Source organism: Oreochromis aureus, linkage group 12, assembly GCF_013358895.1.
Source record: "Oreochromis aureus strain Israel breed Guangdong linkage group 12, ZZ_aureus, whole genome shotgun sequence".
NCBI classification, from domain to species: Eukaryota; Metazoa; Chordata; class Actinopteri; order Cichliformes; family Cichlidae; genus Oreochromis; species Oreochromis aureus.
The window spans coordinates 3,435,899-3,462,686 of NC_052953.1; the positions used below are offsets into that span (position 1 = coordinate 3,435,899).

The 26,788-nt window shown below is 41.1% G+C and overlaps 1 protein-coding gene across 3 annotated transcripts; it reads right to left on the reverse strand.

Moving 5' to 3' along the window:
• npffr2a (neuropeptide FF receptor 2a) lies at positions 1-26,137 on the reverse strand. 3 transcript variants are annotated; one of them, XM_039620547.1, is made up of 4 exons: positions 25,944-26,137; positions 16,004-16,338; positions 8,557-8,656; positions 1-1,253 (listed from the first exon to the last, which is right to left on the reverse strand). In XM_039620547.1, the coding sequence occupies exons 2-4, from the start codon at positions 16,329-16,331 to the stop codon at positions 401-403; spliced, it is 1,281 nt and encodes a 426-aa protein (XP_039476481.1). In that variant the 5' UTR covers positions 16,332-16,338; positions 25,944-26,137; the 3' UTR covers positions 1-400. The 3 variants fall into 3 exon arrangements, with proteins under 3 accessions (XP_039476481.1, XP_039476482.1, XP_039476480.1); XM_039620548.1 differs by lacking the exon at positions 25,944-26,137 and adding an exon at positions 22,107-22,116; XM_039620546.1 differs by lacking the exon at positions 25,944-26,137 and adding an exon at positions 21,673-21,726.
• Positions 26,138-26,788: the final 651 nt, after the last annotated feature.

Consider the following 26,788-nt stretch of genomic DNA (forward strand, 5'->3'; position numbering starts at 1 on the left):
CACTCGGGTCTCAACTCTCGTGGCCCGGTACCGGTCCGTTGTCCGGGGGTTGGGGACCGCTGGTCTAATTGACCAGTTCTGCAATGGACAGCAGGAATATTAAGTCCTGTCCTTGATGGCTACAAACCAGTACGTGTGACACATTGTGTGCGTCTGAAGTGATAAGATTTACAACCAAAGGCTGTGTTCCCTTTAACACTAGTCACTTAAAGATGTGTATTTATTATTTTTATTTATTTTCTTGCCTTGAAATCTTGTATTGTATTGAAATTTTCCAGCTCGCCATCCACTTGTAAAATCTATTTAAGGGAGCCTCGTGGTTTTCTTAGGCACAGCACAGCATGATTTAAGATTCAAACATTTTTCCTCACCACCTACAACAAAGTTTGTGTGTGCGTCCTCAAATAGACACTGCAGTCACACCCCCACTACTGCAAGATGCCTTTTCCAGGTCCTCCATGACCAAATCCTGCTCCGTGACGTGGTTGAGTCGCCTGGACGTGTTCTTTTCCAAGCTGTTGAGAGAGATGGGTTCCAGGCAGGTCTGTGCATTATTCGCAGGGAGGACAGAGTTTCCCTGCAGCCTGTGCGAGTAGGTTTTCCTCCGCTGGCCGTCGGCTGTGCACAGGCTGAACTTGAACACTGCTTGAAAGCCTCTTCGGAAATTCTCATTGAAGAAACCGTAGATGATGGGGTTGACGCTGCTGTTGAAGAAGGCCAGCCAGTGGGCAAAGGGGTAGATGTAAATGTTGATGATCCTGTACTGTTGCTCAGTCAGCCTGGCGTAGTCGCTCAACATCATGAGAGTCCACAGAGGCAGCCAGGACAGGATGAAGAGCAAAGCAACTATCAGAAGCATTTTAATGACGCGTTGCTTTTTCTTGGACACCGTGTGGCGGTTCTCGTGGCCCGGCTTTCCTCCCGTTGGAACTGCTGTTTTGAAAAGCGTAATCCCAATCCGGGCGTACATGATCACAATGAGGGAAAGAGGAGCAAGATAGATGTTTGCAAACAGGACTGTGGTGTAAATCTTTCTCATGTCTTGGTTTGGCCAGTTCTCTCTGCACCAATAAAAAGGAATAGTTTTGTTATCATATCCCAGCAACACCCGGATGGTTTGCTCCTTGGTCACTTGTAGCATCACCCCAGAGGGACACATGATGGATATGGCCAGAACCCAGATGATAACTATTATCAGCGTAGCTGTGGAGATGGTCAGCTTTTGCTTGAATGGGTAGACGATGCATCTGAATCTGCAAGAGGGTACAAAAGGACCAGATGGTTAAGATGCATGTAGGCATTTAAACTACTTTAAAAATGTATATTTTTCAGAGGAACCTCATAATATTAGACTTATTGTAATCATATTGAGGATCTTTTGTGTTAAGTAACTCATTTTTACTTTTATAGCAACTGACTACATGAGCATGTGCGTCTGAAAAGCTACATGGTGTTCACATCATACTGCACTAAAGGTCACTGTGCACGCTGCATGCTGTTTGAATAAATGCTGCTGATTAGCTCGTTAGGACATTAAGGTTTACGAGGACTTTTTTTGTGTCATTTTCCTTTGTTTTCAAAGCCTTAAGAAGCACAAATGTGTCCTTTAAGTGAGCACTTGCCAGCTACAGTGTACAATTCATTTAGAAATCAGCTTATATGGTCGTGTTCTCACCTCTCCATGCAAACATTACACCATCACTTTCCATTTGTTTGCAGTCTCTGACAGTCATGTCAGCTGTATTGTGTCTAAGTATGCAAACTGTATTTCAAAAGTTTCAGTTGGACTTATTTTGGTGTGCCTAATTTGCTTTGTGGATGTCATTGTGAAGTAAAGCCCCTTTTTTTTCTTGATGTCTGTCACTGTGCAGCGCTGGAAAAACGAGTGACTAAATAAGTTCCCCCGGGCCAGTCTGCTTTTTCAGTGTTTACAAATGTCACTGCTGAGTACTTCAAAAATGCTAATGCCCTTCTTCTTCTGTGCCTTTTTCACCAGCCATTGTCTGAGATGTCTTGCCCACTGACTTCACAGTAACACAACAACATATAATCAAAAACTTCAATCCAACTGGAGAAGCTGTGCAAACATTCAACCTGCATGACTCTTGGAGTTTAAAATGAAGAACTTGCATGCACGATACTTAAATCAGTCACCAATTTCAGACACAATCAGAGGTTCCATCTGCAAAATAATCACTGTATAATCTTTCATTGGCAGAGCCGAACGCTGTGACTGTGAAAAATCTGCAAGAATGCAAATTTTTCACAGCCACAGCTTGAATAAAATCTAAACATTGCAGAGGAGGGATGGAAATCAGTTCTGACAGGAGAGATGCCCATGTCTGGATCGACTTGAATTCTCACTGTGAAATAATCTTATTCACAGTGAGGCAGCTTTGTGGACAGCAGTGAGGCTATGTTAATCTGACAACAGAGGCTTGAAGATGCTTACTGATTACTAAATGACTGAAAATATGTTTTGGCTACTGTATGAAATTAGTCATGATGACAAAGTGCAATGTAATGTGACAGCAGTAAGGTAAAGGCACAGAAAATGAGACTGAGCGATTACTGGCTCACTGAACAATGACAACAAAGGTGACAACACAGAGCTCTGTGTCTCCTTGTCCTTTCAAATTTAATTCTAAGTATGTAGCTGATGGATATTGAAGGTGACTTTGAATTCTGTATGTCAAAGCATTTCAAAATCTGTCCATCCCAGAGGCACAGACAGCCTCTAGTGATATGAAATAGTGATGGAGTGATATCGCTGCATGTCTAGTGTCTGAGGACAGAGAGATGATAATATACAGCGCTGTCATTTTACACCATGCAGAGCTTTTGTCACCCTCAAGTCATATTTACACCTTCTAACTCCACTTAGGATGTGGGGCTTTTTGTGGGCTCTAGTGCTGGTGACAGACTGCTTTCTAAAGCCTCTTGCTTTGGTTTGTAAAGCGATTAAGCAGGATTAACATCCGACTGTTGACATCTTTGTGGACGGCAGTGAAGCAATTCAAATGAAGACATGTGCCAGTTAAAGATAATAAAGCTGCACAAGCCTGTCCGGCTTATGTCTTTCTCAACAAGACATCACAAAACAGATTTCATTGAAATTTGTTGAATTTGGAAAAAGGGGCAGGATAGTTGTTTTGTTTTTTTATTTATTTTTTGGCCACTTGAGGGAAACAAGCAGATAAAATTTAACATGAATGCTTCTTTACACAGCCGCCATTTAGGGCTAAGTAAGATTGGCAGTGTTTTGGAGACGTGTCTCTGTGATCTAATACCTGCAGTCCAATATTCTCCAACTTCAAGCATTATGAAGAACCCTGCACTACAGGCAATTTTAAGCATTGTTTTTGGTCTCTTTTTGCACCCAAGAGAAAATCTTTCCTCCTTTAGCTGACAGATACTCCGTAGCACAGTATTTCCCAACCACTGTGCGGTGGGACACAGGTGTGCCGTGGAAGATTATCCGGTTCCACCTGATTAGTACTCTAAGCGATCGGCATGAGTAACGGGCAGAACAATTACATTCTCTTCCACTAGAGGGCCGTCCAACTACCTGCTCTAATTAAATGGGTTGCCAACCACCAGTAAAACAGAAGACAAAGAAGAAATTACATAATAGTCATGCTGTGAGTGAGATAACGCAGCACGTAATAGCAATCGATACATATTAGAAAAGGAAAAGTAGTCAATCCGACCTGGATCCTGGAGAAAATTCTCACCCAGATGAAGGCCCTAGCAGGAGTAGTGGTCAGAAGAAAGCAAAAAAGGTATACTGGGGACAAACCGAGCCAATTCCGCTATGCCCGGTGCATGGTGAAAAATGATCAATATGCTTCTTGTGACATTTTTGTTTGGTGGTGTGCCGTGTGATTTTCTAATGTAAAATATGTGCCGTGGCCTCAGCAGGTAGAGTCTGCTCTGACCCTTCCTGTAAAGAGCATCAGTGTTGTGGCTCCAGTCCAGTTTATTATTCAGGTGAACACCCAGGTACCTATAAGAGTCCACTATCTCAATGTCCACTCCCTGGATGTTCACCGGTGTCAGTGTGGTGGGTCTGCGTCTCCGGAAGTCCACCACCAGCTCCTTGGTTTTCCCCGCATTGATCAGCAGGTGGTTCTGCTGACACCAGTCTACAAAGTCCAGAGTCCACTGTCTGTACTCTGAGTCGTCCTCACCTGTGATGAGGCCGACTATGGCAGAGTCGTCAGAGAACTTCTGTAGGTGGCAGCGTGGGGAGCTGATGGAGAAGTCTGCAGTGTAGAGGGTGAAGAGGAATGGTGCCAGCACAGTTCCCTGTGGGGCCCCCGTACTGCAGACCACCGTGTCAGAGATAGAGATGGCACGATACCACTTTTTTATGTCCGATACCGATACCGATATCATAAATTTGGATATCTGCCGATACCGATATGAATCCGATATTGTGTTTTTTAATCAATAAAACTGTTTTTTTTTTTATATCTTGCTGCATTTTGTATAAGTTCATACTCAAGTTTAAATAAACAACAACACTAAAGCTATTCTGTTATACCTGTGTAAAAAAAAAAAAAAAAAAAAAAAAAAAAAAATACACTGCACCCAAAATATTTCATAGTTCAGCAACACTGATCAATCTAATAAACACCTTACCTAACTTAAAACCTAACTTAAACCTACTCCATCCTCCCTATTCTGGTATTTTAAAGAGTACTTAGCAGAAATATTAAGCAACCTAACTAATAGGGTTGCAAACTCCCAGCAAAAAAAAAAAAAAAAAAAGGGAACCACCCCCCACCCTCCACCTCATGATGCTTAATCGATGTAATCAACTTTAATTTGATGCAGGGTGAAAAAAAATGCACAGAAACAAATTATTTTTCAAGAATAATTAAATAGATTCAACATCTTTCTTCAACAGAATTGCAGAATTCACAGATGGTACCTTCCCAAAGGAAAAAGTACTATAGCTTACTAGGGTATATTAGACTTAACAGTTACTATATACAGTAATGGACTTCTATATATTTTACACAAGATTAAAACTTTGGGTGTAAGATTCAGATAATTATTTATTAAAAGCTAGACATTTTAAATGAGAATAAGAAAGAAAAGTATGTCTTTGTGCCCCCTTTTCCCTGTTCATGCCCTATCGGCCCCTGGCTAAACTTTGCTAGATCCGCCCCTGCACAGTTACCAGCCGTCAGCTACGTGAAAAGGATCCTGGTCTAGAAGAAAGTAATATTAAATAAATTCTAACAACAGCTTATCAAGCTTAAAGGTGCTGCTGTTGTTCAGCCGCTGGTTTCCTCTTTCTGGTGCAAAGTGGGCCAAAAACAAAGAAGAGAGACGGACTCCCGACAGAAAAGCCGATCAGCTGATCGTTAAGCAGTTTCACGATTGAAGTAGCGGCAGGAAGGTGAGGGAGAGAGAGAGGCAGTCGCTCCATATATCGGTTGTTAAGCTTAACATGGGAACGCTTTACAAACATTCAGAGATGAACTTACACACTTGCTTTACTTCTCTCTGGGATAACTTCCTCGGAGATGAAATGCTGGTTTGGTAGCGAGGCTACAAACACACAGCCGCATGAGGCATACTGCTGCAACGTGCTACGGTTATGAGCCGAGTTACGCCGTGTTGCAAGTTTTGTGAGATGCTTTTTTGATATTTAATGGATCGGATTATATTTTTTATTTTTCGCCGATATCCGATCCAGTAATTTAGGTCAGTATCGGACCGATACCGATACGTAATATCGGATCGGTCCATCTCTAGTCAGAGACACAGCCCTGTGACCTCACATACTGTGGGCGTCCTGTGAGGTAGTCCAGTATCCACTGGGACATGTGGTGGTCCACTCCCGATAGCTCCAGCTTGTCTCTCAGAAGTCGTGGCTGGATGGTGTTGAAAGCACTGGAGAAATCAAAGAACATGATCCTCACAGTCCTTCCAGGCTTCTCCAGGTGAGTCAGAGCTCGGTGCAGGAGGTAGATGATGGCGTCCTCCACCCCAATGCCAGGCTGGTAAGCAAACTGCAGTGGATCCAATGAAGACCTCACCAGGGGGCGCAGATGGTTTAGAACCAACCTCTCGAGGGTCTTCATCAGATGCGATGTCAGGGCTACCGGCCTGTAGCTGCTGAGGTCCTTGGGATGGGAGGTCTTTGGTACCGGTACCACACAGGATGTCTTCCACAGCTGTGGTACTTTCCCCAGTGACAGGCTCAGGTTGAACAGATAACCTAGGATGCCACACAGTTCATCTGCGCAGCATCTCAGGAGCCTGGAGCTGATGCCATCTGGACCTGCAGCCTTCCGCACCTTAATCTTGCGAAGCTCATTCCTCACTTGAAGTGCTGAGATAGAAAGACTGGATTTTGGGGGAGGGGTGTGTATGTTGGAGTCCACAGAAGCCGGGGGTGGGTGTAATGACTGGGAGCTGGGAGGTGTGAAGTCCTGAGATGGACAGGCAGTCCCTGAAGATGAAGGAGATTGCAGCAGGGGGGGCGATGCTGTGGGAGGGGTGATGGGAGGGGTGGGTGTTTGATCAAACCTATTAAAATAATTATTTAGGTCATTCACCCACCCCAAGTCTCCTGCAGCCTGGGGGGTTGGTTTTTGTCCTGAGATTGTCTTCAGGCTGTTCCAAACCCCTCTGATGTTGTCCTGTTGCAGCTGCTCTTCCATCTTCCTCCTGTAGTTTTCCTTCCCTTGCCTTATCTTCCATTTCAGCTTCTTCTGAACAACTCTCAGCTCCTGTTTGTCTCCAGATCTAAAGACTCTCTTCTTCTCCTTGAGGAGAGCCTTAATTTCAGGATTTATCCATGGCTTGTTGTTAGAAAAACACCGTACCTTTATGATGGGTACGGAGTTGTCCACACAGAAGTTCATGTAATCCGTAATGCAGTCTGTGATGCTGTTGAGGTCATCCTCCAGGGGGCTGCAGAGGTTGTCCCACACAGTAGAACGGAAACAGTCCCTCAGGGCCTCTTCAATCTCTGCCGACCATTCAGTTTTAATTCAGTTTTATTTATACAGCGCCAAATCACAACATCAGTCACCTCAAGGCGCTTTATATTGTTTATGTCAGAACCGGTGCCATGGTTCTGACATAAACGGTAGTAACCAGACCGAAAAGCAGCGCACATTTCGGTGCTTTATTTCGGTGCTTTTTTTTTTCCTGAGCCAATTCTAGCCAATCATTTTACGTTGCCGAGGATAGTAGGCGGGGCCAGGTACGTACGTTCTTTCAGAGCAGAGCTACAGATTAAAAATGCCCAAGGTGAAGCGGTCAAAAGTCTGGCTGTACTTCACAGCAAAAGATGCAAACTCAGCAGCCTGCAACAAGTGCTTTAAGCTGATACTGTGATATGTGACCTCAAATCTGATGAAACACCTGGCGACGCATAGCGTTTTTTTTTTTTTAAAGCCGAGAAATGCGCCGTGTTTGATAGCTTGCTGCGAGACCTCACACCGTGCACATCTACTGCGGGTGTGGTGCCTGTTATCGGACCCGGAGTTAGCAACATCCCCCAAAAACCCGAAGAGGAGAGTCCTGGCCCCTAGCCCTGTCAGCGTAGCAGAAATGATGAGGATGATGATGGCAGCAGCAGCCGTTCTTCTCTGCGTGAGTAGCTTCATGTTGTTCGTGTGTAATTAACGTTGAGTACGCTAACCACGTTATTACATTAATGCATGTAAGGTGAACTAGCAAACACCGTCGTAGTTACATGCGGCTGTCTTCTTGTTTGATGGCAGATGCTCCCTTCACCCTGGCCAAAAAGGCTAAAATGACCAAAGAAAAAGTGGGAAACAGTTAAACATGAGAGGTTTTTGGACAAAGTTTGTGTTCTCCATTCTTTAAGCACTGGTTTGAGCACCCGCACCGTTTCAAAAGTACCGGTTTGGCACCGGTATCGGATAAAACCTAAACGATACCCGTCCCTAATTATTACCAATCTGAGCTTTGTCATAAGCTTAATAATATCATTCACTCTAAAAGACTGTTTTAAATAAAGCTGGGGATGGAACTGCAGAAGAACTGAAGGCTTAAGTACACAAGAGGTAATCTGGGAGATGGAACGCACCGGGGAAACACAGCTGAACTAAATCAGGGGAAGCATGACGGAGTGAAACAAAGCTACACACAAAGCACATGAGACAAGGGACTGGCAAATTAAACAGGTACTAAGTGAACAGGTGACAGACTGATATATACGAACTTGATATGAAACAAGAAACACTGAATTGACATAGAAAAAGAAAGACAAACAGAGGCTGGAAAGGACACAGACAGATGGGGGGACATGACTGAGGAGACGGAGAGGGACGACAAAGAGGAAGAGAATATAAAAATAGTACAAACAGATTCCAAATGAGAGATGCTTACAACTAAAAGGAATCACAAACTCACAAAGAACCCAGGATCATGAGAGGGCTTTGACTTCAAAGTACTTAATTACATGAATTCATGGAAAGCACTTATTGAACAAATTGCATAAAAGATGCTGCGACCTTTATATTTTTCTAATGCAGCTTGAAAAATAAAATACATCTACATTACCTGTCAACAGCAATAGCAACGAGCGTGAAGACAGAAGCTGACACAGAGATCCCTTGAACCATGCCGCTCATTTTGCAGACCAAGCTTCCAAAAGGCCATCCTGTTGACAAGAGAGATGCACTCAGCTGATTTACTACTGAGACAACAAACTGTGACAGTTGGCATGATGACTGTAGCCCCAGGCTGTGACTCTCATGTGATGGCATACTTCTGGGACACAGAGGAAACCATCAGTTCCTCTAAGAAATATTTAACCAGTGAGTTCTGAAAAAGCCAGAAGGCCATTTAGGAAACACATATTAAAATAACTTTTTAATAATCCAGACCATAGTGCTAAACACTGCCGGTTAATCTGGAAGGACTAATGTAATTATGTGAGCTACACGTATGCAAAGGCCTGAGAGGCACGACTGCTTTATATGATAGTTTTCCAGTACCTATATGAATTCTGACAAAGGATAAGAAACGGGAAAACAAAGATTACACCCACAAACTCACCAGTGTATGCTAGAAGCTGAGGGGGTTTGTCTTAATGTCATAAGCAAGTGTTTTGAGTGGGAACAATCCCTTCCTTAGCAATACGTAATCAGTGATGCTGGTAACAGTAACACCTACAGTGTTGATGTTTAATGTGCGTAGCCTGCAGACAATCATCAGTATAGAGACCTCAGGAAGAAGAAAGACGGTACTCAAGGAATCCTCAGTCAGCCCTTTGTGCATGAATAGTTTAGTAAAACCTGCAGAAAATGCTTTTAACCATTCAGTAAAACTTGTGAATCCCTCCCCAGTTCATTCATGTAGGAGCTTCAAAATAACTGCACAAACAAGTGCCCGAGAGGCCAACAGGCGAGGATTTCTGCTAGAAGGATGTTGATATAAGCCATTTATCTGCACTTGCAATTAATTGTTATACCAGATGAAGGTTGAATGGGACTAACAAACCTCATGGGGTTCCTGGCAGAGCGTGTTATTTTTATTAGTGAAATTGAAATCCGAGTTTTCAAATATTGGCATTTAACAGTGAAGAGAAAAACATTTAAAGGACGAGATTTTCAGGGAACTTTATAATAGTATTCCAGGGTTTCTATCTCCGCCCACCAGCAGTATTACTACATTGTGGGGGGTCTAATGGGGGCTCTTTGAGTTTGAAAATGAACCTGGTAACCTTACAACAAAAATTATCAAAGCACACCTGCAATGAGAATGCCTTATGCTACAGGAGAGAGAAACCCAACTGTTCCCGGTTTCTAATAATAACATAAGGCTTATCTCTGTTACTGGTTGAAGATACTGAACTGTAAATCTAGGAAACAGAATAAGGGATTTGAAACAAGAGGGAATTTAGAAGTCACCTCTTCACAGGTCTCGTTTTTGAACTACGTAAATTATTTGAGGATTAAGCCTCGCACAGGTGGGAGCGCAACGATCTGGGAGTTTGCTCTCTTATATGGATGATGTCAGACCAATATAATGGTAGAAATAACTGAACTGAAAGCGTATTTTTATTTCATTGTATAAATGACCTCATTAATATTTTGTGAAGTAGTTTGTAAAGTTATGAGTGACTATTATATTGTTGGAGCGGATGCTTTTATTTTGAAAGTCACAGAGCGACAAGGTGCCGTAAATTAAGTGGCGTAAACCATAAAGCAGAAGCGCGGGTTTTAATGCACAGCGAGAAGGTGTGCTCTATGGTTAATGGACGGGAATGGGGAAAAACGGCTATAAAGGTGCAATCCTGAGTTGAAAGCAGTTTCTTAGCACCTGGTTGATGAGGGAACAAGGTTTGTAACAAAGTTTGTCCTGTGGATATGTACTTTGTTGTTTTACGGAGCATATAGCTGCTGACCGCTACTAAGGATAAAGGTTCATCTTTTCAACCGACGATGCTACACATTGTGTATATGTTTACCTCCTTGTCTTCCTTTCTTTCCTTTTTTTTAAGGAATAAACAGATTAACAAGCTGTCTACATAATGCGCCCAGCTTCTTAATCCCTTTCAGAACAGAAAACTCTAAATAAGGCCGAGACAGACCCACTTTCTTCAAATTTCTTCTGTGTAGGCAGACAGTATGCTGATATCCTGAGCTGCCATCCATCCGCATACTGGATTTAGAACCAACAGACACGGTCTGGTGTCATTTTTAATTACTGTTTTCATAATAAAAATTATCCTCAAACACCAATTCCTTCTTGTTGGAGGTCTGCAGTTACTGTTTTTTACAATAATTTCTATTCACAAAATGTGCAGAAGTAGAACAGCTTCATGTTAGATTAATGCACGTAATGTCTTTATCCTGTGAAGGTTATACAGTGTGATAATGCACTTCTGTTACACACAATATGTTATTAACCAAAATTACACAGCATCTGCCAAATCTGCTCACAATCAAGTGCTGGGCAGATGAGCAGGCAGATTTTGGGCATCTTTAATCTTCTTGTGATGCTTCTTTCATATGGTTTGAGTTGCCAATAAGCACAGATGCAGATGACAATACCATCAATCACGGTGAACTAGAGCATCATCACATGGGCTGTAGATGAAAGCTTTCTTAGAAACAGGCAGATTGCAACTAGTCCAGTCTTTTCAGAGCACTCACGGGCTAAACAAGAGCCTCTTATCACTATAGCTGAAAGAAGATGGCTGTAACCGTCATCGCACTGCTTTTCATTGGGGTTGGGAAGCTTCACAGTCTCACTGTCAAATGGAGAGTTTTACATTTTGTTTCTTGCTCCAGTTCACGGTGCTAAAGCCCTGGCCCCTGATCTCCAATAACATTAACTCCAGTCTCGTTTCCAAAAAAGCTGAAAAATGCGAATTAAAAATGCAGAAATACACTTTTGAAAAGGTAAGTTCATTTTTACATTGATGCCAGCAACATGTCTCAGAAAGGTGAGATGAGGGGCAGTTTACCTCTGGTTGCATCACCTCTCCTTTTAGCAGCATTTCTATGCGTTTTCAGGCACTGAGGGCCAAGCTGTAGTTTGGAAAGCTCACATAGATGAGCTGCTGAGCACCCAGAAGACAGCAGAATTTCTAAAATGTGCTTTATGCATCTGTTTGTTTGCATTTTAACGTTTTTACTTGTTTTCCTGGTCGCAGACAGGGTGCTCCTGAGAGGCTGAACCTCACATTTACTTGTGTATGTACCATGAAATTCTTCATAATTCTAAGATGTTTGCACACGCAGTCCTTCAGAGTGGTGAACCTCTTCTAGTCTCTATTAAATTTCCAACCTCTCAGGAATTGTCTGTTTATTCCAAATAATGCTACTAATTAACGTCTTAGTTATCAGATGTTTCACTGTGTGTTTTTTAAAATGTATTATTATAACTCTTCATGTTTTTGTGGCCCCTGTCCTAACTTCTGTTGAAATATTTTATGCTGATTTGGTAATTATTGCCTACAAAGTTAAATTGTGCCTTTCCCCCTTTGTCCACAATCTCTCATTAACACATTTGATCACAAAAACAGATTTTTTTGAGTAACATGCAAACTGTGCAGACAGACGGATTAGAATGGGATCTAATCTGTTCTGACGAAATAAAGAAAAGCAGAGCTGAATGGAGATGTCGGAGTGATTTATTGGCCAAATGCCACTGAATTTCTCTGGATCCTACTCCACTAACACTGCACAGCACTGCACAGCACTGCACAGCATGAGGTGGTCAGCAGAAAGATGGAGTGCTGGCAGACTGGTGATGAGCTCTGCCCATTTTATGATTGACACAGCCCTTTACGTTCCAGCTGAGTGAGCTCAATTTTCATCTCTGTGACAAAAGCTCTTTGGCCTGCTGGCGTCTGAATGAATCTTTCATTTTGTCTCCATACAAACTGCAGCTTGACTCACCTTGAACCTTTTTTTTTGTCTGCTGGCATCACATTCACCATTATGTCCACTGATATTTTACTTAAATCTCAACAGTCAATCAGCAACCAAAGAGGGCCATCTTTTTTTGCCTGATCATCACTTTGGGCTCCCTTCTTGCTCAAATGTTTGGATCTTCAGTGGCATGAAAAATCTGCTGGAGAGGCCGACGGTAATCTATCTTGCCCTCTTGACATGGCCTCTCCATTAGGTCATGCAACATAACACACTAAAGAAACTGCAGAGAATTTACTGGAGTATATTCTTCTAAAACATCTCGTGTTATCCTATCTTGTGCAACATGAAATGTGACAAGCTGACTCACTCATGAATTCTCAGAACAGACCCAAAAAATAAAAATGTTGCAACAGGCATCTAGTGGTCGGGGTCATCAGCCACTTGTTCCTCCCTTTATTGAACCAGGCCTTCATTTTGATGTCTCCTACCCCGCTTTATCATTTCATGATTGCATGAAATTGCGTGGTCATGATACCTTCCTGTTGACAAAATCTTCACATAATCACCTTCTGGAGCGATCAAAAACAGTTGTGGCTGCAGGTGGTGTCACATAATAAGATGGTATATCCACATTTCAGTTTTTCAATAATCTTGCTGATAAGAGAGTCAAGTAATGTAAAGCTCTCAGTTGGTACATCCTTTGCAAAGGCTAATGCATTCTGGAAAGCAATCAGGATCCCCACTTAATCATGAGCTATAAGCTTGCACCTTCCACCCAAGTGTAATCCTTTTAAAATCCATATCTGATGAAGCCTAATCAAATATTTTATATTTCTGTATGGAGACGTGCTCTGCAGATTGACACACTTCTTATTTGTGTTTGACAATTTTTGCAGTCAAATCTCTGCATGAGCGCGACATTAGACACATACTGTTACAGATACTGTTGGCCTGAGCCAGTCAGCATCAGACAGGACTATCAGCTGTGCTCCAGTTAAAAATATCTGAACACCATTTAGAGGAATTTGAATTTTTTATGGATTTTTTTTTTTAAATCCAGTAAATTGTCAAGGACTTCAAAGGACTCACCATGAATTAATCACACAAACTCTTTTTTCTTTCTTTTTGTAAGTTTATAATTGCTTACAAGATTTTTTTAATATGTTCAGGTTTCAGCATCAAAACATCTGCGCAAAAATCCAGGTGACTGGAAATAATTCAAAAGATGTTCTTTATTCAGCTTCTTTTACAAAGATCCTGGTGTGCTGCTTTCACTCTGCTTTTGAAATCTGACCTTAGTTTGTTCCATACTTGACCTCAACCAGAGCGAGCCACATGGGCCAGCCCTCCCAATCACCCCTCCTACTGGCTGGGGGGTCCACTGGTGTCTGATGCAGTGTGGATGGGGTAGCAGTCGGGGGGTGAGGTCTGGGCAGTCAGTAAAGTCATCCTCAGTGAGAAGTGGCGAGCAGGGTCGGTATACTTGCATCTTCTGGGTTCAGTGTTTACACATTAGGCTAAGTTTGTTCCCCTGCAGATATGGATATATCCAAGTTGCACAAGTGCCAAAATCTTGCTATTATTAGCCAAATGTAATCATTATTCTCTCTAATAAGCTACATCACAAAATAATTTTTACTGATGTTTTTTCTATTATTACTATTATCCTGTTATTTCTATTATTTTGTGCTCGGCAGGTGGCGATTCCAGAGCTCAGTTTCTACTCTGTTGATATGTCTCTCCTCTAGGTTTCTTTTATTAATGCATGACACTGGGATTGCATACACGCTTTATTTTATTAAATGTTTTTATTATTTTTAGCTGTTCCAGTGCCATTCATAGTGCAGCAAATGTTTACCCACTGGTGTATTCTTGAACTGCTGAGGTTAGAGGTTCGCACTGAAAGAGATTTTTATAAAACTCTGCATAATTTTTAATGCGATAATCTACTGGAAAGCTAATCTGGAATCTGTTTCCTTCTGGTAGCTGCAAGCTGTCCCTTACATTTCTGGATTAAATTCATTGTTATGTCATTGCAGCAGGAATTTAATCACACAAAGAATTCCAGCCAGCTGGACGTTCACACATTGCATGTCTGGTTTGGCTCTTGATTCAGACAATAATGATGTTTGTTTTTTTATACCAAATATCTGCTCTTACAAAGAGGAAGGATGTGGATAATTGGTCTGTAACTGTAATCGCTAATTGCAGATTCCGCTCTCGTTATACATCCAAAATTGTTGCTCTAAATGAATAAAGCAATTTTCTTGTCATTCAGTTGACATTCTTATTGTTAGCAAAAGACACGAGCTTGTGAGCTTTAATTTGAAACTGTTATTTCATATCAGAATCAAAGGAATTTGAAAACACTTTCTAAGAGTAAATTATCATAAAATCATTGTCAGGAAAAGGTCTGATTTTAGTCATTTAATTTCAATGTGTAACTGTAGACAGTATCTGAACCCCCAGCTACTATCACTTGCCTTAAAAATTGCTCATGTGTGATCTGAGTCATCAGCAACCAACTGTCAAACGGAATTGGAGCACAATGTGGAAAAAGCCCCGGTCCAGCTCATATAAGCAGGGAACATTTCCTCCATCTCAGCTCACAATTTCAACTCTGCTGAGTCTCTTCTGTTTTTCACCAGCACAGGCGATAAGAAAACGGTGGGTCATGTCTCAATGCTCACAAGGTTCATTTAGCAAGAGAGGTCTCCACAGAAAAGTTGGGTAGTTAACATTAATACAACTCAAAGCCAACATACAAAGGCAGCTTAGCAGTCAGTGGAAAAACTGTTGTGGATTTGATTTCAAGGTTAATCAAAGGATTAATGAGGCTAGCAGCTCTGACGCTGTGATTTCACAGTAGAAAGCAAAATGGCTGGTTGAACTCTGGAAAAGATGGTGAGAACACATTTTTTTATACAGCATTTTCTTTGTGATCACTGAAATGTAAAGCAAGTCTTGGTGAAACAGGGCAAAAGTGAAGACAACAGAAAAACCCTACCCCTTCTGCTCAGTGGCCGTTTCAGGATATCAGGAATCAGATCTGGTTCCACTACGGTGACTCAGCTGTTGCTGGTCAGGCTGGATTTGACCATACTCCGGCTGCCTTAACATTCATTTGTAATTTGGGTTCATGTGTGCACTGGATATACCAAATCTTGGATATTTCTAAGATGTTCTATCACTACCAAAAAGTGGTTATTTTCTGCTTCAGAACCTGTTAAGTAGCTGGTTATGATTATGTTCATTAGCATTTGCTGAGTTCTGCAGATAATCTGCAAAACTTTCATCAAGGAAATTAGATTTTAACTTTCATGTTGGCAACTTTTTATTTTGTTCTCCATTATTGCTGTTTGGTCTACACACTGAAGCTTAAATACGCCCTTTCAGGATGTTAATCACAATAGAAGCTTGTCCTCTATCTGGGTTATCAGGAAGCAAGAAGCAATAAATCATCTAATTTATAAGAATCCACATGCAGAGTCCTCTCTGTACTAAAAGGTAATAGTTTCTTCCCTACTCAATGCTCAACCTCTCAACCAGGTAGAGTTTTTGGGTAGTATTGCCAGCTAATGGCACAAAAGAGCAACACACCTCTATTACTGTCTACTCACCTGTAATTATGTTGTCAAGAAGCGTTGTTGGCATGCAGAAAATCCCCACCAGCAGGTCGCTCACAGCAAGGTTTAGGATGAACAAGTTGGTAACAGTCCGCATATTTTTGCTCCTCAGCACGATGAAGCACACCACTCCATTTCCCACCATGCACACGAGGAAAATCAGCAAGTAGGACACGATGAAGATGGCTGCCGTGGATGGCTGATGCAGGTAAAATCCAACATAAGTGATGTTGCTCCTGGATATGACAGACTCCAAGGAGGAGTTGTAAAAAGTCCAGTTGTCATTCAGTTGAGTCAAGTTGTTTTCAAGTCCTTCGTTCATTTTAAACCTGTAACATGAAAAGCCGTTAGAAGAATGCAATGAGAAGGTCCTGGAGTATTTATTTATTTTTTTAAGATTAGTTTTGTATTAAGTAAAATCCTGCAATCGTAGGTTTGTTAAAGGATTTTTGGTGAAAACACGTGGCCCAGTCTTTGTCTGTTGACCACTGCTGAATCTCTAATGTAAATCATTTCAGTTTTATTCACATGGCACCAAATCACAATCACAGTCACCTGAATGTGTGTCATACTGTAAGAGCCTACAATATAGAAAACCCCAACAATTAGATGACTGTATATGGAAGTACTTGGTGACAGTGGGAAGGAAAAACACCCTTTTAACAGGAAGAAACCTCCAGCAAAACCAGGCTCAGAGGGACAGCCATCTGCCTCAACTGCTTGCGGGTTAAGGGAGGAAGAAAGGACAAAGACACGCTGTGGAAAAGAGCCAGACATTAATAGCAACTAATGATTAAGAGGTGCAGAGAGGTGTATTTAAAAAAACAAACAAAAGGTGAGTGAAGAAGAATCCCCCAGCAGACTAGACCCACTGCAGCATAACCAGGGAGGATTCAGGGTCACCTGATCCAGCCTTAACTATAAGCTTTATCAAAAAGGAAAGTGTTAATCCCAACCTTCAAAACATCCTTACAAGTGCTAGAAGATACATTATCATGCTAAAGCACCCATTTAGACTCATGGGAGTATAAAAAAAACCCTTAAAAGAATATCATCCTGTCGGATTATAGTAATATTACACGAGAAGAGGAAGAAATCAAAATGAAGAAAAAAAATACCTCAGCTCTTCAAAGAGATGCATGAAAAAGTTTTCAGCCTTTGTAGCTGAAAAAGTTCAGAGGAAATCTGTGATGAAACATTGCTCCTTTCACTCTCACATCAACCTGCGATGTTCGGTCTTTCTGTATTTCACGATGAAGTGCTTACCATCAGCTGCCTGCATCTAGTTCTACCTAAACCAGCGAGTTTGCAGATCATTTTTTAGCACTGCACATTTTACTCCTTACATGTTGGTGAGAAGCAAACAGTAACAATATCTGAGCGCAGCTTGTTGGGTTTTTATTGTGTTACAACAACACTGTGATTTTTGCATGATACCAGATGTTGAGTGTGTAGAAATGTTTAGCTTATTTTAGAGTTTAGACATGTGTTAAGATAGAATGTAGAATTATGGTAGAGACACTGACACTGCCCTGGATATAAATAAAGGCCTGACTGTGTCATGAACTTAGGAGTAGATTTTAGGAGACCCTCCCCCAGTTGAACTGTGAAAGTAAGACAAAGAGGAGTTAATGCTGAGTGGAAATTCCCCAGAGGATACCTGTGTGGGGGTCTCAACATTTAACTTGATAACTGTGGTCTGGAGGGGAGATGGTATTTATGGCCCCTAGGAAGAGACACATACCCACAGTGTTTTAACTGATACACTCACACATCCACATGCACACTCACTCACGTGCTCGTGCACATAGACACAGACACAGAGTTTGCAGCACATTGTGGGGGATTTATGATGGGGTCGCTGCTATAAAGCTGGGTGTAACTAACAAAGAGGTGAAGATCTTTACAGAGGGACACCGGCCTCGTCTTCCCTTCTAGAAGTGCATGCTTAAAATGAAGATGAATAAAGATTTTGTAAAAATGACTACTGGGTCTGGTGCCATCTCTGGAGGCCCGAGGAATAAAAAAGAACCGGGGTAAAACTGATTTCCCAACAAGTGTAGGCAGATACATTTTGATTTTGATCATTTCTTATCAAAAAACCTCAAGTCTGCTGATATATCTGATGGTTATCTGATTACCTGCTGTGTTTTATTTGTCTGTTATTTTAATGGAGGTGGTGATCAACTATTTTTTTTAAACTCCATTTTGAACAGCGTTGTTGTAACTGCTTGTACTTTATCCCCTGAGGTTCTCCAGGCTGGAGTAATTCTCATTTTAAAATGTCCAACTTTTATCTACTGTTGGGCATTTATTGCCCATTATTTAAACGTAGTTTAGTATAGTCGGCATTCAGTATATCAGTACATTATGAAGTACAAAATGAAAATATTAAAGTGTCCAATAAGACTTTGAAACTTGCAACTCAAACTCGTTATTGGAAAAGCTGATGGAATAAGTTTTCCCAGTCGTCTTCTTAACAGCCGGACTTGGTTTTACAACCACTTGTGTCACTTTACAGACCCCAAGCTATGTCCATCTTTTTATACAGTCTCTGATTTAAATGACGTTATCAAACCTTTCCTCAACATTTTGTTTAAGCCCTTTTTTTTAAATTAAAAATTAAAAATCAGCATCTCTTTCAATAAATGTCAAACCGGCCCCGTGCCAGCGGCAGCACACTACCTCACTGTCCTATTTTCCATCTGTGTTGCCACTTGAAGAGAACACTTCTTCCCCCTTCATTTTTTCGGCACGAACATTCCCACACTGGAGCGGCTCTTGTTGCGGGATCCTGCTGTCGCTGTCTGATTGTGTTTTATAAAATGAGATGAGATTGGTTGTTGAGGGAAAAAGAAAATGCCAAAGAAAAAATTACCCACCAAGTCAACAAACTCTCAATTGTGAATTTATGTTCGTATCCTGTTGAAAACATTTCAAAGGTGAACGTGTTGTAAGCACAGGCTAATCATTTCTACTGTGACGTCCTTCTGTATTCAGTTTTGTCTTCAGTAACTGAAAACCTGCTCTGCTGGGTTGAAGAACATTTCTTTGCTGTGAGAAACTCTTGGGTTGCTTTTGCAGTCTACTTTGGATCATTATCCATTTGTGCCGTGAGCACTGTCTGATGCACTCTTCTGCAGCACTTGTCTAAGTCTGTCTAAGAATATAGTCCTGTACACTTCACACTTCATCCTGTTACCTTTATCAGCAGTTAAATCATCAGTTCTCAGTTCCACTGGCAACCATTAGAGCCACGATTAGTCGACTATCAAAATAATCGTTTGTGGCAGCCCTAGCAACCATACATACTTATGCCATAACACCTCCACCATATTTGACAGGTATGCTTTGGATCACGAGCCATTTCAACTCCTCCGCCATAATTTTCTCCATCCTGGTTTCATCTGTCCAAAGAATTTTTATTTCTGAACTGTGAAGGCTCTTTTAGAGTGTTTCAAGCAATCTTCCTCTTTTTCAGTGAAACCAGTGGTTTATACTTTGTAGTAAACCCTGAATGTGTTTCCATTCATTAAGCCAACTTTGGTTTGTAAATGTTGACAGTGATACGCTTACCCCCTCAAAAAGGGTCTTGCCTTGGTTACATGTCATCCACTTATTTGGCCTCTATTTAATTCAGTTTTATTTAATCACAACAACAGTCTCCTCGAGGTGCAGGCTTTCAGCTTGTTTTGATTTTTTTTTCTCTCTGACAGGCTTATTTAGTTTCTTAAACCTTTTGACAGCCTCCCTCACTTGTACTGGTATCTCATATCATGTTTGACGTTAGAATGAAAAGCTATGCTTTGAATCCACTTGAGATGTGTTTGCTTCATTTATCATGAAATGGTAAATGGCCTGTATTTATATAGCGCTTTTTACTAGTCCCTAAGGACCCCAAAGCGCTTTACATATCCAGTCATCCACCCATTCACACACATGATAAGGAAACATGGACCTAACTATAAATCTTGAGTGTTTGGGTTTAAGACTACAGAAATAGAAATTCATTAAACTTCAAGTCCACTGTCTGCGTGTTCATTTTTTACTGTCTGCTCGTACAGAACTTAATCTGTTTTCTAAGAGTAGGTCCACCTGAAGTTGACACACGTGAAGAAAAGTAAAATAACCACTGTTTATATGTGACCAACAAAACAGGCCAACGAAAAAGTCAGTCTCCTCTCAGCTGTCTGAGTGTCACACTTGTGTGCCTTCAAGCAGACAGCAAATTAACAGCTGTGATAGCGTCTACTCGAGAAATTATATAGAAGAGATTTGGATCAGATAAGGGTAGCTGCTGAGAATCCTGCTCATTAAGTCTGATTTGAACGGTCTGGTCATGATTGGATGCTACTTACATGGAGTAATATGAAAGTCTAGATGCTGACTTCCTGTGCTTTGCTGATTTCTTAAATTGATTCCTTCAATCACATTTTCTGAGTCTCCTTTATGATGCATCACAGTTTTTACAATCTCATCACTGAACCCAAGATCAACAATTCCCCTTCAGTTAAGTTTATCACATTTGGTGTTGTTGACAGATGGTTTCAGTCACACCTTTTTGATAGGAGTATCGAGCTGCTTCTTCATCTGTCTCTGCATTTCTGTGATTTGTGCAAAGATATTATTTTCAAAAAAGTGTAGGATTTAATAGCCTGCGAATAAATCATAATGCTAATGCAATAGTCATTAGTCTGCCAGTGTAGCCATATCCTGATTTCTCATTCTCACAGTTCCAATGCATGTATACACTCAGTCAATTCTGACCCTTTTTTTTTTTCATGGTAAGTTTTATTCAACATTTAATCGGTCCAACTCCAGCTGGATCACCTCAGTGTTAGTTGTTTGAAATGCACAAAAAAGCCCAGCACCGCATAGGGTGCAAACTAAACTGCAACATAGTTACAGACACGTGCAAGTTGGCTACACTTTCAGTTGGATCAATCAAGAAAAGGTAAGCCGAAAAGTCCCGTAACCTGGTTCATTTCTGAGGTTTGATTCCAGGTTCTAATAGCTGCTGCAGATTGTTATAAAAATTCTTAGGTATGCTGTGAATTATAGTTCTCAGAAAATCAAAAACCTCAAAAAATTGTAATCACAGATGTAACTTTTAAAAAGCAAAGTGTAATCAGCCAAGAAAGTTGAAAAGGGGCCATTTCTTACTTTCTCTCACAAGTATAACAAAATCAGATTTACAAAGCACAGTTAAAACTGAGCTTTTGAATTGCTGTGCAAAGAATACAGTTACATTTAGGGATGCAACGATACCAATTTTTTCAAACCGATCCGATACCGATACTTGGATCTGAGTACTTGCCGATACCGAGTACAAAAACCGATACTTCTACCACACACAAGTTAAACTTAACCAGTAGTAAAGAAACGACCCCAGACAACTCTTTAACCCAAACGAAACGTTCACTGAACGTAAGGGCAGAGACAAATACTGTACAACACATCCCTTTTTTAAACTCAAATGATATTCCAATTCCTTAACCAAATGAAATACACTGTATAAATGACATAATTCCCTTTCAAATTATATTAAACAACCCAACTTATGTTATCACCTTTTGGTAAGTGACTCACTAATATACACTCCAAAACACGTTATATAAATCCACTTAACACACAATATTCACACATGGGCCCCACACACTCACATTCACACTTGTTGCAGGCCTGTTTGCTGCTCACGGCGGACGATGGAGAAAAATCCTCTTCTCCCCAGTAAGAGCACAAAAGTCTGACTTACAGTTCCGTTGCCCGGTAGATCGCCGTTCACCAGTCCCACACTAAATCCACTCCCTGCGGACCCGATGCTGTCTCTGCTACAGCACGTTAGCGAGTCACTGTCCAGCTCTCCGACAGTCCATAGCGGCTGCCTCCTTGGCGAAGCCAAGCAGTCCGGGCTAGCCTTTAGCCTCGGCGGTCGTAGCTGGAAACACAGCACGGTGGTGCGACCATTGAAACAAAAAGTCACTTCACCCACACTCTGTTGTGAAGCTCTCACACGGTCAGCTTTCTAGTCACACACTCTTTTGTGCTGGTTAACCTCAGTAAAACTAGCCGAGTCTCTCACTTTGGTTCAGCTAACCTCGTGCATCTCTCCATGCCCTTCTCTTCTCCTCCTCCATTGCAACAGATACACAGGTCCCGTTTTATGCTACCTTCACGGGCCTCCAGAAAATTAGAACTCTGAAAAATATTTTAACTCCCTTCAGAGTTACATACCATAAAATAATACTTTTATGATTAACATAACAGTTTGATTGCTCTAATTACCTGTATTTACCTTGTGACATATTACAGGGCAAATTACATTTAGGGTAGAGTTACATCACATAACATCAACTGTAAACACCTTATGTTACCGTGGCGTTTAAGTCCATGGGAATTATGAGTATTCCCATCCGGGCTACATTAGTATCGGTTCATGGTATCGGTTAACTTTTACGAGTACGAGTACGCACACATTTTACAGTATCGGCCCCGATACCCGATACCAGTATCGGTATCGGTGCATCCCTAGTTACATTAAATGTAATTACATTAAAAAATACATACGAATACGATGTAAAGTAAAAAGTGGAGATACAGAATACAGAATTAAGTGGCCTTCAGTAAGCAGACACACAACAACAACAACAAGAACAACAACAACAACGTTACAGATATAACAACAAATGAGAGGTTAGTGGGTTGGAAAGGCCAGAGAGTAAAGGTGGGCTTTGAGCCTAGACTCTCCTTTTACCTCAAGCATTAACTGATTCCATAGCTGTGGAGCAGTGACTGCAAAGATGGCTACTTTGTTACTTCAAATGTGATATTGGAAATGTAAGAAATCAGCAATAAAATATAGCTGCTGAGTTCTGTTAATGTGTTTAAAGGACACAGGTGACACCAAGGTACAGGAAGCTCCAAAAATGCAGACATAAAGTAATAAAGGAATGGATGAATTTCCAGATCATGAAAAGCCAAAAAAGATTTGAGTTTAAAGATTATTTTTAAAAAGAGAACAAATGGGTTTAAAAAATTACATCTAGGTCTTTTCCATTAGGCTTTAAATATGAGATGAAATGACCTAAATAGCCAGCAAAAGCACTTCTAGATTTGGCTGAAGATGATGATCTCAGTTATAACTTTAAGTTATTAATCATCCAGGCTTTAATATCTTCATAATAGTTCATAAGAAGCTGTAGAGAATCCTGAGATTCTAGTGGAAGATAAAACTGTAGGTCATCAGCATAGAAAAGAAAGGAGATGCTGTGTCTCCTAATAATATTACCAAATGGAAACGGATACAAACCTGGACGAGAGCAGAGGATGAGAAAATCTGACAAACAGAGAACGTTCTATCCTTAAGATGGAAACTGAACAGTGAAGAACTCGCCGCTGAAGGACGGTATGAAAAGCAGCACTAAGCTCCAGCGTAATCAGGGCTGCTTTATCACCTGTAAGCCCTTAGAAAAGGTAGTACCTTTGGTTGCCTTGTGCATGCTACACACTGTGGACCTGTGCACTGGTCTGCACAAATCTAAATCTCTCACATACTGGCTCCAAGCACCACAGTTACCCCAGGACTGATATTAAAAGGACATCACTTGCTCTAGGAAACCTTTGAGAAGAAAGTCGCCGCAAAGGGCAAAAGGGCTTTTTCCCACTCAGCAGGCTAGTGTTTGTGACCAGGAGGCAACAATGCTTGTTACAGGCTCCCAGCTATGGTAGACTTGGATGCCAATTTCCATATGAGAAGCAAAATATGACACAGAAACACTCAAGGACTTCAGTGTCACTGTCCTAATGTGCTAGCCCACAGCGGCTGAGCCTTTAGTATAATTGGTGGGACATACTAATGCACATTACACTTTAAAGCTTCATTGTGTAGATATGAAGCCATATTTTCACATCACACTATGTTCACATTGTCAACCACCACATTACCTATAATGATGAGAAAAGTGCGAAAATGACTGAATTCTGCAGGACAGTCACGTGCTGTGGACACAGATATATCCGCCACTCCAAGCAGCCCACCCTTCAACAAAACCAAGTACATTTTGGAGATCAGTTTCTAATTAGAGTGTCTGCATCTGTTAGTATATGGCTGTTTTTCTCTGATACAGCTGGCACACTGTGTTACACTTCACTAGTGAACTGTAAAATAAAGTGCAACTGAAGTGTCTTCCTCCTTCAGTGAATTACTTCCACAGCAGATACACTGCAGAGAAAAGAAAGCAATGCTTTATGAAATTTCAGTCAGAAACATTGTTGGATTTCAAAGGAAATCATTTGTAAGCTGGAAAGATGCCTACACTGTTATGTTGGGAATAAAGATCTCAGGAATCACATGAAAACTTCTCAGTTTGTGATCTGGTTTGTGCTAAAAGCTTTTGAACTTCAACATAAACATGTATCAATCCTTCTATCTGGGTAATTCTCTGGGTAACAGCACACGTATGAAAGTGGAAGAGCTGACCACCAAAAAAAAGCCTTATTAGTCATCTCAGTCATCTGACTAAGAAAGGCTTTGCTGTAGTCACTGATCCTGAAAGGTTTTTTACTAATTACATTACTGCACTGGGGAGGTACTGTGTTAAATGGTCCACAATAGCCCAACAATACATTTTATCATGTTAAAACATTTACATTTTGTGAAAAAAAAAATAAAAATTAACGTCTAAATGTTAAAAAAAACCCCTCTAAAATTCAATCAACTAATCATGACCTCTTAATTAAACGCTAATCTCACTAACCAACCATAACTGCTTCTCCTTTAGCAGGCAGAAGCCCACTTTCAGAGCAGCTTCCCCTTCTGACTCATGTTCACTAAACAATAAAGCGACAGTGGAGGTTCTCCTGCTGTCATTAAACATGCTCTTCATGTCACATTATCACAGCCTTCAGTCTCTCTAATATTAGCTGGGAGCCATTGCCACAAGGGAATTCCAGACTGTGTACTTGTTCCTAATATGCCACTGATCATTTTTTGGTGAACTTTCATTTATCCAGGATGTAACTGAAAATGTAGCTCAGAAACGAATAAGATCCTTTTGCTTTCTCCAATGTTTGTCAAACACGCAGCTTAAAATAAACTTAAATGTCAGATCCCATCCTTCATCATCTTTCACCAACCCCAGATTTTGCATTTCTCATCATTCTTTAAGCATGTATTAAAAGCAGCCATTGTAATGGCATTAATAGAGCTGCATTGTGCACGTTTATATTCAGATTTTAATGGTCCATCTTCGTCTGCATGAGACATATTGAAAATGTTAAGAGGAGCTCATTACGTGTTTAGAAGTTAATTAATTAGAGTCAAACCCAGTTAAATTTTATATTTTAATGAAAGAGGTGAAAAGAAGTTACGTTTTTTTATTAACTAATCAATTAAAATGTAATTCTAATGGAGCTCCAAAAGTCCCCAGTGATGACTGTGCATGATCCTCATTCCCACCTGCAGCACTAATGATAACACGTACACAGGAGATCGTTGAGTTCGCGTCCACCCAGCAGCATTCTGCCTGATGCATCGAGGCGAGCAGAGACAGCTCCATGAACACAGTGTGCAACCATTATGCGCACATCACTTAATGAAACATTAAAGTTAATCAGGACACAATGTCGCTCCTTCAGATTCCCAGTAGGGACTTGGACGCAGACTTCAGGAGCTAAATGACTGACCGCTCCTGGACAAAGAGGGTCCTGTCAGCCAGTGGACAAAAGCGCGGTGATAATGGTTTGGACGGAGAGCCAGGTGGATGCGCACTTGTTCCCTGCCTCTACACGCCCCAACGAGCTTTAAACGCTGTCCAATTTTAACGATTCAGTTTGAAGATAAGTAAAAGTTACTGAAAATTAATTCCACAGATTCACATCGCCCTGCCAAACACTGAAAAAGTTCACCATTGCGTTATTTATGAAGTTGTCCTACCTTGTTTGCTTTCACCTCAACGGGCAGCGTTCATTTAAAGAAAATGTTAAAATTTCCACTTTCCTCCGAATGAGACATATTTATATGAAACCGAAGAAAAAACAGAAAGAAGCCAGTCTCTCACTCAGCTCCGTACCAATCCGCGTTCAAGCGCGTTGCCTGAAAGCGCGCTTCTTGTGGCACATGGTGCGCTCTGCCGGCCGCTCAGAGCGCAAGTGTGGGATTTGTGCAGATCCAGCCGTGTTTGATGCTGTGACGTCGGGGGTGCAGGGGTGGGATTAGAGGATGAGGATGAACGGGCTAATGGTTGAGTGATATCGCCCTGATCTCGCCCAGCTGCTGACTCTTAAATGTCAGGGTCTGTGATGGTGGAAGTGTGGGGGCAGAACACAGATGGTCTTCGCAGTAAAACATAGCCTCAGGAACCGTCACACAGAGCACACACTGCTGAGGATACCCATGTCGATGTTTTCTAAAAATGTTCAAAGCGACGGTCAACAAATTTATGGAAGCCCTGAGATGCCAGAATTTATTAAAACAATTAGGAACTCAAGTAGCCCCCTTTTAAAATGACCCAGTCAGTAGAGTTGGTATCTGCTTGGTCTGTTTTAGGTGGGTTTCAGTAAATTATTATTATTATTATTATTATTATTATTATTATTATTATTATTATTGTTATTGTTATTATTATCTTAATATATATATAATGGGATGAAATAAGTTTTCTGTAATTGAAAAATATTTTTATAGCTGTTTTGACTAACTGAGTTACCTGAGTGCATTTTAATTTCTGTGTGACTGAATTCACACAGGCTCATGCACCAGTTTGCACTCCCCTGGCAACC